This window comes from Nerophis lumbriciformis, linkage group LG09 (genome assembly GCF_033978685.3).
Source record: "Nerophis lumbriciformis linkage group LG09, RoL_Nlum_v2.1, whole genome shotgun sequence".
NCBI lineage: Eukaryota > Metazoa > Chordata > Actinopteri > Syngnathiformes > Syngnathidae > Nerophis > Nerophis lumbriciformis.
Genome location: NC_084556.2, coordinates 5827363 through 5840788, shown reverse-complemented (window position 1 = coordinate 5840788; position 13426 = coordinate 5827363). Strand labels below are relative to the sequence as shown.

The 13426-nt window shown below is 42.2% G+C and overlaps 1 protein-coding gene across 2 annotated transcripts in view; it reads left to right on the top strand.

The window, feature by feature from the left end:
• tmem132e (transmembrane protein 132E) overlaps positions 1-12975 on the top strand; it is a 1169142-nt gene extending 1156167 nt beyond the window's left edge. For both annotated transcript variants that reach the window (XM_061962728.2, XM_061962727.2), the window contains exon 9: positions 9073-12975. In XM_061962728.2, the coding sequence (XP_061818712.2) occupies positions 9073-10152 (1080 nt within the window). In that variant the 3' untranslated portion in view covers positions 10153-12975. The remainder of the gene's footprint in view (positions 1-9072) is intronic.
• The last annotated feature ends 451 nt before the right edge of the window (positions 12976-13426 follow it).

Genomic DNA, 13426 nt, shown 5'->3' with positions numbered 1-13426 from the left:
TGTTTTGTTGGTTAGACCGGATGTGATGCACAGCACTATTATTGTGAAGCCGAAGGTAAGTGATTGGTATGAGAAAAGACTTGACATTTTTTGACAAAAGTCTCCGATTAAAGTGACTTTAGACTTCCTCGCTACTGTCATTTTTTTTTCTACTGAGCTTTTATTCTGTCTTAATAAAGCAGATTGAGTAACAATCTACATTTTCTTTTATTAATGCTCAAGTGTAATATAAACACGGAGGTGAAGCCCCTCCTCTCTACAAGGGGCAAAGTCCTTAGAACAACTCGTCATGGCTTTGGACCTGGAGCTTCTATAATGTGCCGCCTGGTTTGTGCATTTCTCTTCGCTATGGTCCCGATTGTGACTCCACAGTAGAGATGCGCGGTTTGCGGGCACATTCGCGGAGTCCGCGGATTATCCGCGGATCGGGCGGATGAAATTAAAAAAAATTAGATTTTATCCGCGGGTCGGGTCGGGTCGGGTGGTTGAAATAAAAAAAAAATAGATTTTAAATAGATTCAGGCGGGTGGCAGTTAAACCAATTCGGAAATATATATACATAGTTAAATGTTGTTACCCACATACGAAAAACGAGCAGGCACCTGCAGCATATGCCACAACAGAAGAGAAAAAAAAAAAGAGATGGACACTTTTACGGAGCGGAGAAGGGACGCCTCGCCGGGGTCCGGGACCGAGGCCCCTTCCCCCGAGAGGGCCCCACCGGGAGCCGTAGCTGAGGCGATCCGCGAGAAGGGCCCGACGCACGTCCAGGGTCACCACCGCGCCCACCGCACCGACACCCCGCCTCGTCCGCCTTCGCCGCGGCCGGCGTCACGCGCAGCAGGTAAGCAGCTTACCTGCCCGCCACCCCCGTGGCCGGGGGCTCGTAACAGGGGTCACTCCGCGCGCTCCGCCCGCGCAGCTTACCTGCCCGCCACCCCCATTGCCGGGGGCGCGTAACAGGGGTCACTCCGCGCGCAGTGCGCTCACGAAAGGGGTGGGGCTCACCCTGGTTGATATAGACAGCAGCTGGACGGTGGCCATGGAAGTCGGAACCCGCTAAGGGGTGTGTAACAACCCACCTGCCGAATCAACTAGCCCTGAAAATGGATGGCGCTGGAGCGTCGGGCTCATACGCGGCCGTCGCCGGCAGCGAGACGCGCTTGGAGGTGCGCTCAGCGCGGCTCCCATATGATTGCACACTGGTGTGCGTCTGGGTCGTGACAGCGTGGCACGCGAATGTCTGCACTGCATTGGATCAGTCTCCTTTCTTTAACAGGCAAAAGCTTTATAACCTCACTAATGCCTTGCATCGTCTATATTAGATATATAACAACGGGCGGGTGCGGGCGGATGCGGTTCTGATCAAATGTTACATCGGGTGGATGGAGGATGGTTGACGACTTTCTGATGCGGTTGCGGATGAAATAATTGCCTATCCGCGCATCTCTACTCCACAGTAACTGGATGCATTTCCTCAATCGACGGAACGGGCCGAGGGTCATAAAGGAGTCAGGACGTTAATTGCACGTTCAAAAAATGATCGCCGTTGAAGGAACCTATAATTAACGCGTTATCGCGTCAACTTTGACAGCCCTAGTTTTTTTTTTTACAAGAAAATGTAAAAAAAAAAATGAAATTAGAACCGTACAAGAGGTTGTACTATGAGAAATACTATTACAACAAAAAAGGAGGACATAAGAATTTGTTAAATTGCAAGAGTAAAGTTGTTTGAATTTAGGAAAAACAGTATTGCCAAAATAATACGAACATTTGAAATAATATTAATTAATTTGTTAAAATTATTTTAAAAAATGTTATCGTATTACCGAAATTAATTGGAACGAAAATGTTATGAGCGTATATAATTCATAAATAAATGAATAAATAAATCATAGTTTTATTATATAAAAGGATAGAAAAAAAGTTGTTTAACACAGTAAGAAATGCTTTTTATATTATAATGTATAACATAGCTACAGCGTTTTTAATAATATATATTAATTTATTTACGCTCACTAGAATAAAATCTATTTTGTCCATTAAGAGTCAGCCGATGAGAGTGCAGGAAGGCAGGACTTGATCGGAAAGCAAAGTCATAGCGAGAGGAGCAATTATAATTAAATTATCCCCTCAACTCCCCCCAAAATGGATTAACTCGCTGGAATAAAAAAGACAATATAACATACATCCATAAACGTGGACGCATGTGAAAAAGTGCAATATATTTATCTGTACTATTTATTTATTTATATATATATTTATATATATTTATTTATTTATATATATATTTATATATATTTATTTATTTTATATATATATATTATATATATATATATTATTTATATATATTTATTTACTTATGTATGCACCTTTTATTGCTTTTTTATCCTGCACTACCATGAGCTTATGTCACGAAATTTCGTTCTTATCTGTGCTGTAAAGTTCAAATTTGAATGACAATAAAAAGGAAGTCTAAGTCTAATACATGCTGACTGATCAAAATCTTGGCATAATAATATTTTTTAAAGTAATATTACAAGAAAGACATTAATTTTACAGAAATAAGGTCTTAATTTTATGAAGAAAAGTGCACCATGTGAAGAAGTCAGACCTGTAATCCAATGTGGACAACAGCATAACAGTTAGAGACAAAGTTGTATTATGGGACTTAATTTTAACAAAAAAAACATCAGGAAGTCACAATATTGCAAGAATAAAGTTGTAATATCGAGAGAAAAATAGAATGGGGAATTTAGGAAAAACATTCAAAATAATATTTAAAATAATAAATATTTTAAAAAAATGTAATCATATTACCAAAATAAACATGTAATTAAACTTCAATTTTATGAGAGTAAAAAACAAATTATACATTTCTTAAAAGAGGGGATAGAAAAAAAGATGTGTATACCAAGAGGAAAAATGTGAATATTCTGATATATGAAGTTCTAAAAATGTGTATACATATGTAAATAAAGTACAAATATTAAACAAGAGTCTTTAAAAATACATATATTCATTTATTCACCCTCTTGTTCGTTCGTGAAGAGCCAGGAAGGCAAGACTTAAAGGAAAACATGCTGACTTAACAGAATTTTTGTAGAAGAATAAAAACAAAAATGCAAACCTTGTAACTTTATGTAAACAAAATCGTAACAGTATGAAACAAAAAAATATAAAAAAAAAAAAAAGTGACAATATTGCCAGAATAAAGTTTACGTTTTATGGGGAAAAATCATTTATGAGACAGTCGTATTCACGGAATAAAAAATGCCATCAAAATTGATTTTCCCGAGAATGTCGCGATGGTTTCTCCGAGGAAGCAGATGTCGAACACAATCCAGGTGTGGGGAACAACATCAGCTCCTCTGATATCAAAAACCAGCTGCCATGCGTCCGTGTTCCCCGCCGAGAACACGTGTTGTTTTGTCGCTGTCAAACCCCCCCCCCCACTCCCCCTTGTCAGACCTTCATGTCGCCCCGGCGAGCCTCCCCACAAGTGGCGTGTCATGGTGCCACGCGCCGTGTAAGATTCAAAGCGTGTCGTCGACCTGCCAGCGAGTGAACGTCGGCAAAGGTAACGTGCGGTTCAGCTCGTCGCTTTGCCGTCATGAAGGCGGCTTGCTTTTCGACACGTGTCGCCACGGTAACGCGCCACGTCGGCCTAACCTTTTGTGAGGATGGAGACGGGATTAGAGTGGGAACAGTTTGGGGGTTTCGCCGCTTAATTCCGGAACAACTCCTTGACGTTCCTTTGATGAGAAACTTTTCCGGTGCTTGGGACCTTTGGAACTTTTCCACTGACTCAATCAGGTACTAGCAGGTACCATTTCTGGTATCTGATCAGAAATGGTAAACTTACGCGATTTTCTCGCTGCCCTCAGTCTCCTCTTGGATAAAATTGTTCTAGAGACACAAATGTTTCCCCAATGTTGTCTTTAGTTAGTGTGTTTCCCATTGACTGATGCGTTCAAAAGGGCGGAGGTGTTGCATTTTATTTTTAACTTATGCGAGTTTCTCGCTGCCCTCAGTCTCCTTTTGGATAAAATTGCTCGAGAGACCCTCATTTTTCTCCAATGTTGTCTTTGGTTAGTGTGTCTCCCATTGACTGATGCGTTCAAAGGGGCGAAGGTCTTGCATTTTTTTTCTAACTTATGCGATTTTCTCGCTGCCCTCAGTGTCCGCTTGGATACAATTGCTCTAGAGACACTAATTTTTCTCCAATGTTGTCTTTGGTTAGCGTGTCTCCCATCGACCGATGTGTCAAAGAGGCGGAGGTTTTGCAGGTTTTTTCTAACTTGTGCGATTTTTTTTTTGCAGCCCTCAGTCTACTCTTGGATAAAATTGTTCTAAATATCCTAATTTTTCTCCAATGTTGTCTTTGGTTAGCGTGTCTCTCATAGATTGATGCGTTCAAAGGGGCAGAGGTTTTGCAGTTTTTTTCCATCTTGTGTGATTTTTTCGCTGCTCGCAGTCTCCTTTTGGATAAAATTGATCTAGAGACCCTCATTTTTCTCCAATGTTGTCTTTGGTTAGTGTGTCTCCCATTGACTGATGCGTTCAAAGGGGCGGAGGTTTTGCATTTTTTTTCTAACTCATGCGATTTTCTCGCTGCCCTCAGTCTCCTCTTGGATACAATTGCTCTAGAGACCCAAATTTTTCTCCAATGTTGTCTTTGGTTAGCGTGTCTCCCATCGACTGATGCGTTCAAAGGGGCAGAGAGAGGTTTTGCAGGTTTTTTCTAACCTGTGCGATTTTCTCGCTGCCCTCAGTGTACTCTTGGATAAAATTGTCCTAGATACCCGAATTTTTCTCCAATGTTGTCTTTGGTTAGCGTGTCTCCCATCGACTGATGCGTTCAAAGGGGCAGAGGTTTTGTATTTTTTTTCTATCTTGTGCAATTTTCTCGCTGGTCTCAGTTTCCTTTTGGATAAAATTGATCTAGAGACCCTAATTTTTCTCCAATGTTGTCTTTGGTTAGCGTGTCTCCCATTGACTGATGCGTTCAAAGGGGCGGAGGTGTTGCATTTTTTTTCTAACTTACGTGATTTTCTCGCTGCCCTCAGTCTCCTCTTGGATACAATTGCTCTAGAGACACAAATTTTTCTCCAATGTTGTCTTTGGTTAGCGTGTCTCCCATCGACTGATGCGTTCAAAGGGGCGAAGGTTTTGCATTTTTTTTCTAACTTATGCAATTTTCTCGCTGCCCTCAGTCTACTCTTGGATACAATTGTTCTAAATATCCTAATTTTTCTACAATATTGTCTTTGGTTAGCGTGTCTCCCATAGATTGATGCGTTCAAAGGGGCGGAGGTTTTGCAGTTTTTTTCTATCTTGTGTGATTTTCTCGCTGCTCGCAGTCTCCTTTTGGATAAAATTGATCTAGAGACCCTCATTTTTCTCCAATGTTGTCTTTGGTTAGCGTGTCTCCCATTGACTAATGCGTTCAAAGGGGCGAAGGTCTTGCATTTTTTTTCTAACTTATGCGATTTTCTCGCTGCCCTCAGTGTCCGCTTGGATACAATTGCTCTAGAAGCACAAATTTTTCTCCAATGTTGTCTTTGGTTAACGTGTCTCCCATCGACCGATGTGTCAAAGAGGCGGAGGTTTTGCAGGTTTTTTCTAACTTGTGCGATTTTCTTGCTGCCCTCAGTCTACTCTTGGATAAAATTGTTCTAAAAATCCTAATTTTTCTCCAATGTTGTCTTTGGTTAGCGTGTCTCCCATCGATTAATGCGTTCAAAGGGGCTAAGGTTTTGCATTTTTTTTTCTAACTCATGCAATTTTCTCGCTGCCCTCAGTCTCCTCTTGTATAAAGGTCCTCTGGAGACACTAATTTTTCTCCAATGTTGTCTTTGGTTAGCGTGTCTCTCATTGACTGATGCGTTCAAAGGGGCGGAGGTGTTGCATTTTTTTCTTACTTATGCGATTTTCTCGCTGCCCTCAGTCTCCTTTTGGATAAAATTGCTCTAGAGACCCTAATTTTTCTCCAATGTTGTCTTTGGTTAGCGTGTCTCCCATCGTTTGATGCGTTTAAACAGTCAGAAGTGTTGCAGTTTTTTTCTATCTTGTTCGATTTTCTCGCTGCTCTGTCTCCTTTTGGATAAAATTGATGTAGAGACCCCAATTTTTCTCCAATGTTGTCTTTGCTTAGCGTGTCTCCCATTGACTGATGCGTTCAAAGGGGCGAAGGTTTTGCATTTTTTTTCTAACTTATGCCATTTTCTCGCTGCCCTCAGTCTCCGCTTGGATACAATTGCTCTAGAGACACAAATTTTTCTCCAATGTTGTCTTTGGTTAGCGTGTCTCCCATCGACTGATGCGTTCAAAGGGGCGAAGGTTTTGCATTTTTTTTCTAACTTATGCCATTTTCTCGCTGCCCTCAGTCTCCGCTTGGATACAATTGCTCTAGAGACACAAATTTTTCTTCAATGTTGTCTTTGGTTAGCGTGTCTCCCATCGACTGATGCGTTCAAAGCGGCGGAGGTTATACAGTTTTTTTTTCTAAATTATGTGATTTTCTTGCTGCCCTCAGTCTCCTTTTGGATAAAATTGCTCTAGAGACCCTCATTTTTCTCCAATGTTGTCTTTGGTTAGTGTGTCTCCCATTGACTGATGCGTTCAAAGGGGCGGAGGTGTTGCAGGTTTTTTTCTAACTTATGCGATTTTCTCGCCGCCTTTAGTCTCCTTTTGGATACAATTGCTCTAGAGACACACATTTTTCTCCAATGTTGTCTTTGGTTAGCGTGTCTCCCATCGACTGATGCGTTCAAAGGGGCGAAGGTTTTGCGTTTTTTTTTCTCACTTATGCGATTTTCTCGCTGCCCTCAGTCTCCTCTTGGATACAATTGCTCTAGAGACACAAATTTTTCTCCAATGTTGTCTTTGGTTAGCGTGTCTCCCATCGACTGATGTGTCAAAGAGGCGGAGGTTTTGCAGGTTTTTTCTAACTTGTGCGATTTTTTTTGCTGCCCTCAGTCTACTCTTGGATACAATTGTTCTAAATATCCTAATTTTTCTACAATATTGTCTTTGCTTAGCGTGTCTCCCATAGACTGATGCGTTCAAAGGGGCGGAGGTTTTGCAGTTTTTTTCTATCTTGTGTGATTTTCTCGCTGCTCGCAGTCTCCTTTTGGATAAAATTGATCTAGAGACCCTCATTTTTCTCCAATGTTGTCTTTGGTTAGCGTGTCTCCCATTGACTGATGCGTTCAAAGAGGCGGAGGTTTTGCATTTTTTTTCTAACTCATGCGATTTTCTCGCTGCCCTCAGTCTCCTCTAGGATACAATTGCTCTAGAGACACTAATTTTTCTCCAATGTTGTCTTTGGTTAGCGTGTCTCCCATCGACTGATGCGTTCAAAGGGGCAGGGGTTTTGCAGGTTTTTTCTAACCTGTGTGATTTTCTCGCTGCCCTCAGTGTACTCTTGGATAAAATTGTTCTAGATACCCTAATTTTTCTCCAATGTTGTCTTTGGTTAGCGTGTCTCCCATTGACTGATGCGTTCAAAGAGGCGGAGGTTTTGCATTTTTTTTCTAACTCATGCGATTTTCTCGCTGCCCTCAGTCTCCTCTTGGATACAATTGCTCTAGAGACACTAATTTTTCTCCAATGTTGTCTTTGGTTAGCGTGTCTCCCATCGACTGATGCGTTCAAAGGGGCAGGGGTTTTGCAGGTTTTTTCTAACCTGTGCGATTTTCTCGCTGCCCTCAGTGTACTCTTGGATAAAATTGTTCTAGATACCCTAATTTTTCTCCAATGTTGTCTTTGGTTAGCGTGTCTCCCATCGATTGATGCGTTCAAAGGGGCAGAGGTTTTGTATTTTTTTTCTATCTTGTGCAATTTTCTCGCTGGTCTCAGTTTCCTGTTGGATAAAATTGATCTAGAGACCCTAATTTTTCTCCAATGTTGTCTTTGCTTAGCGTGTCTCCCATTGACTGATGCGTTCAAAGGGGCGAAGGTTTTGCATTTTTTTCTAACTTATGCGATTTTCTCGCTGCCCTCAGTCTCCGCTTGGATACAATTGCTCTGGAGACACAAAATTTTTCTCCAATGTTGTCTTTGGTTAGCGTGTCTCCCATTGACTGATGCGTTCAAAGCGGCGGAGGTTTTGCAGTTTTTTTTTCTAAATTATGCGATTTTCTCGCTGCCCTTAGTCTCCTTTTGGATAAAATTGTTCTAGAGACCCTCATTTTTCCCCAATGTTGTCTTTGTTTAGCGTGTCTCCCATTGACTGATGCGTTCAAAGCGGCGAAGATTTTGCATTTTTTTTCTAACTTATGCGATTTTCTCGCTGCCCTCAGTCTCCTCTTGGATACAATTGCTCTAGAGACCCTCATTTTTCTCCAATGTTGTCTTCAGTTAGCGTGTCTCCCATTGACTGACGCGTTCAAAGAGGCGGAGGTTTTGCAGGTTTTTCCTAACTTGTGCGATTTTCTCGCTGCCCTCAGTCTCCCCTTCTCCATTGTTTTTGTTTGTTAGCGTGTCTGCTATGGGCCGATTCGGTCAAAGTGTGAGACGCTAAAGCTAGTAGCGCTCTGTTTTCTCACTGTTTTCTCTATAAAAATGATCTTCTTACCGTCATAGGGCCCTCGTTCTCTATTTTTGTAGTTTGTTCGCGCGTGCTCAACGCGGTGGGGTTTTCACAGTTTTCTTAATATTGTGTTTTGTCAGCTTGTCTCTTATCAACCGCCTCCAACGTGGCAGGGTTTTTGCAGTTTTTCTTCAAGGCTCGATTTTCTCGCTGCCGCCCTCAGTCTCCTCTTGGATAAAATTCCTTTTGAGACCTTCATTTTGTGTTGTTTTTTGTTAGCGTGTCGACTGATGCGTTCAACGGGGCCGTTGGTTTTGCAGGTGTTTTTTTTCCAAACCAGTGCGATTTTCTCACTGCCCTCAGTCTCCTCTCAAATAAATTGGGTCTCCATTACGTCTATCTCGAGTGGGGTTTTCACAGTTTCTTGCACTAGCAGCTCCAATGTGAGGAAAAGTAGATTTGTAGAGGATAAGTGTGTCTTATTTTTGATCGAAGTTAAACGCAATCTGATCTTGTTGTGTTTCCTTCGCCGACAGGAGGCCAGTCTGTCCGTCTGGATGTTCTTCAGCGACAACACGGCCGCCACGCTGACTTACTTCGATCCCAAAGACTACAACTTCAACGCCTCCTCGCTGGACGACAAGGTGGCGTCGGTGTCCCAGGAGCCCCAGCAGCGTTGGCCCGTGGTGGTGGCGGAAGGCGAGGGCTCCGGCGAGGTGGTGCGCGTGGAGATGACCATCGGCGAGGCCTGCCAGAAGACCAAGCGCAAGAGCGTCATCGCCTCGGCGGGCGTCCACGTCAAAGTCCGCTTCGGCCCGGAGGACGACTCCGAGGAGGAGGTGACCACCGAGGGGGAGGCGGAGTCGGCCCCCGTTACCCGCCGTCCCATCCTGGATCCCAACGTAAGCGGGCGGATTTACGAGACGTCCAACGAGCAGCCCGCCAGCGTTCCCATCGATTACACCAACTTCCCCACCATCAGCAACCAGGAGCCGCCCACTGAGATGGACGAGGAAGAAGAGGACGAGGACGAGGACTTTGTACACTCGCGTCGCAACATGACCGACCTGGAGATCGGCATGTACGCCCTCCTGGGCGTCTTCTGCCTCGCCATCTTGGTCTTCCTCATCAACTGCATCGTCTTCGTGCTCAAGTACCGCCACAAGCGGATCCCTCCGGAAGGCCAGGCCAACATGGACCACTCCCACCACTGGGTCTTCCTGGGCAACGGCCAGCCGCTGCGGGCGCAGTGCGACCTCTCGCCGCAGCAGGCGGAGAGCCCCGGCAACCCCCTGGAGGGCGTCCAGACCTGCTGCCACGGCGACCACCACAGCAGCGGCAGCTCCCAGACCAGCGTGCAGAGCCAGGTGCACGGGCGCGGCGACGGCAGCTCCGGCGGCTCCACCAAGGAGAACGGCGAGGACGCCAGCTCGCCCACGTCCAAGCGCAAGCGGGTCAAGTTCACCACCTTCACCACGCTGCCCACCGAGGACCTGCCCTACAACTCCATCCCCGTCGCCGACGAGGAGGACATCCAGTGGGTGTGCCAGGACATGGGCTTCCAGGACCCCGAGGAACTGCACGACTACATGCGCAGAATAAAAGAAATCGCCTGAGCGCCGAGGCGCCGCGCTCTCCTTTTTACCCGTTCCCCCCACCCTTCCCCCCCCGTCCCCCTCCCGCCGCAGTGGAAGACAAAAAACCTTTCACGGACTCGGTAAGTTTTGCTTTGTTCCGTTCGTTTTTTTGCACAGTGCTGTGATCTTCGACACGCTCACACTCGCCACTGAGGAGCAACAAAAAAAAAAAAAAACAGAAATGATATTTAAAAAAAAAGGAAGCGAGGACGCAGAAGGAAGCCAAAGACGGATGATCTTGAAGATCTAAGCCAGGCGCTCGCTTCTTTGGGCTTCAGTGGAAGTGGACGCGAGCAAAGAGGCCTTTGATGAACACTACAAAAACACTCTCATTAAAGGCTAAACTTCTTTATTCGATTTTTTTTTTTTTTTTTTTTTGCCAAAGTAGGAAAAGAGTCAACGGCGGTACTTTTTTCGTCATCGTCCTTTTGTGTCCGCTGCGCAGATATCATTTGTACTCATCGCTTACATTTTTCTACACGCCGCCGCACTCCTCCCACTCGTCACTACTACAACAGTACGTACGGGTAGGGAAGGGAATCATACGGCCACATTTCTGGGAGGCAATGCAGTCTGCTGAAAATGGTGGAGAGTGCCACTCCACAAACACATTGTAAGATACTCAACACTCCGCTGCCATCTGGCGGCGGAATGTGGATAGTGCAACCCTCCCTCCACACACACACACACAATTTGTCACGTTTCACGTGTCAGGTCAATTGTGACGAACGGAGGGGGTTGGCATATGAATCCCCTTCCTACTGGCCCCAGGACAGTTCCGATGCCTTACAAACACACACACAGGTCACCGGTAGCGCGTGTGTGCGTGTAGCGTCTTACCCCGTAGCAAGCAGCTCTGTGCGTGGCGAGGATCTTTGCATGGACGCCGTCACTTACGACTATTATTTATTATTATGATTATTGCCATTTTCATCACCCAAATTTGTAAATGTGGTAAGAATATACTCATGCATTACGCGCATGCCATGATGATGTCACATACATGCAAACATTCCTCTCTGCTGTGTATATATTGACATATATACAGAAATACAGTATATCTAAGACAGCTGCTTGCACTGACAAAAAAGCGCCATGAAAATTGTAGCTGTTTTTTTTTTTTTTTTTTTATTAATTGTTTTTTTAAAGAACTGTTTGACTGTTAAAGTTGGAAATTGCAGATTCCCCCTCACCCCGAAAAAAAATTCTAATGTCAGCGTTAATCCACAAGAAGGCCAGCGGAGAGACGTAGTGTGTGTTGGTGTTTTTGGTCGTCATTTTTTGTCGTTTTTTTTTTTTTTTCCGGATGCAAACGAGAGACGTGTGTCGTGTAATCCTAGGTGAAATGTAATCCCCTAGTACAAACAGCAACCTGGGTGATGATGTCACCAGGGTGACCTGGGTAATGTGCAAGCTAGGTTGTGTGCCGTCGCATGTGTCACTAATAATCTTGGTGACGTTTTCAAAAAAATGTTGTTAATTTGGGTCGTTCAAATACTGTGTAACATGTATTTGGTACTTTTAGAGTGACGGACCGAATTCCGCCTGTGCTACCGGGTACCGAGTCACGGACAAATGAACAGTGCCATAGAGCGTCGCGCCCGTTTGGCATACCAGTCGGCACCGACTCAAACACTTGGCAGGGAAACAAGCACTCGGAACAGACTCCGTCAGACTGCCTCAAGTTTCAAAGTCAAGGCCCAGGGGCCACATCTGGCCCGCTGCATCATTTGGAATTAATTAATAAGTGTATTTTCTTACTAAATGTAGTCAACTGACAGAAAAAGAATACATGTAATGCATGCCATTTTTTTTATCTTTTAAAATTGATCTAAAATTGCAACAAATATTATGTTATCCTACATTCCTAAAAACAAATGTTTGTTCAAATCAAAATAAGTACTTAGATATCTGCTTAAGTCACGATTTTAAAACAAGTTATTCCTTCAAAAAAATATTTTTAACGATAAAAATGTTTTAATTTTGATTTTTTGATTATTTTTTTTAAATTAATCAGTCCAACAAAATAATACACTTTTTTTTTCTTTTTTTTAATTAATCAGTCCAACAAGATAATACACAATGATACCATAATAATACAATTCCAATTCCAGAACCAAACCCAGCCCAGCAACATTCAGAATAGCAATCAACAGAGCAATTGAGAATGGAAATGGCAAAATGGCTTATTGATAAAAACTGATTAAAGAAAAAAACTGTGGCAATACACCGTAAAAACAAAAAAACTTAGATTTTACAATCAAAAAATTGATCTAAAATTGCAACAAATATTATGTTATCCTACATTCCTAAAAACAAATGTTTGTTCAAATCAAAATAAGTACTTAGATATCTGCTTGAGTCACGATTTTAAAACAAGTTATTCCTTCAAAAAAATATTTTTAACGATAAAAATGTTTTAATTTTGATTTTTTGATTTTTTTTTTAATTAATCAGTCCAACAAAATAATACACTTTTTTTTTCTTTTTTTTAATTAATCAGTCCAACAAGATAATACACAATGATACCATAATAATACAATTCCAATTCCAGAACCAAACCCAGCCCAGCAACATTCAGAATAGCAATCAACAGAGCAATTGAGAATGGAAATGGCAAAATGGCTTATTGATAAAAACTGATTTAAAAAAAAAAACTGTGGCAATACACCGTAAAAACAAAATAACTTAGATTTTACAATCAAAAAATTGATCTAAAATTGCAACAAATATTATGTTATCCTACATTCCTAAAAAAAAAATGTTGTTCAAATCAAAATAAGTACTTAGATATCTGCTTGAGTCACGATTTTAAAACAAGTTATTCCTTCCAAAAAAATATTTTTAACGATAAAAATGTTTTAATTTTGATATTTTGATTTTTTTTTAATTAATCAGTCCAACAAAATAATACACTTTTTTTTTCTTTTTTTTAATTAATCAGTCCAACAAGATAATACACAATGATACCATAATAATACAATTCCAATTCCAGAACCAAACCTAGCCCAGCAACATTCAGAATAGCAATCAACAGAGCAATTGAGAATGGAAATGGCAAAATGGCTTATTGATAAAAACTGATTAAAAAAAAAAACTGTGGCAATACACCGTAAAAACAAAAAAACTTAGATTTTACAATCAAAAAATTGATCTAAAATTGCAACAAATATTATGTCATCCTACATTCCTAAAAAAAAAATGTTGTTCAAATCAAAATAAGTACTTAGATATCTGCTTGAGTCACGATTTT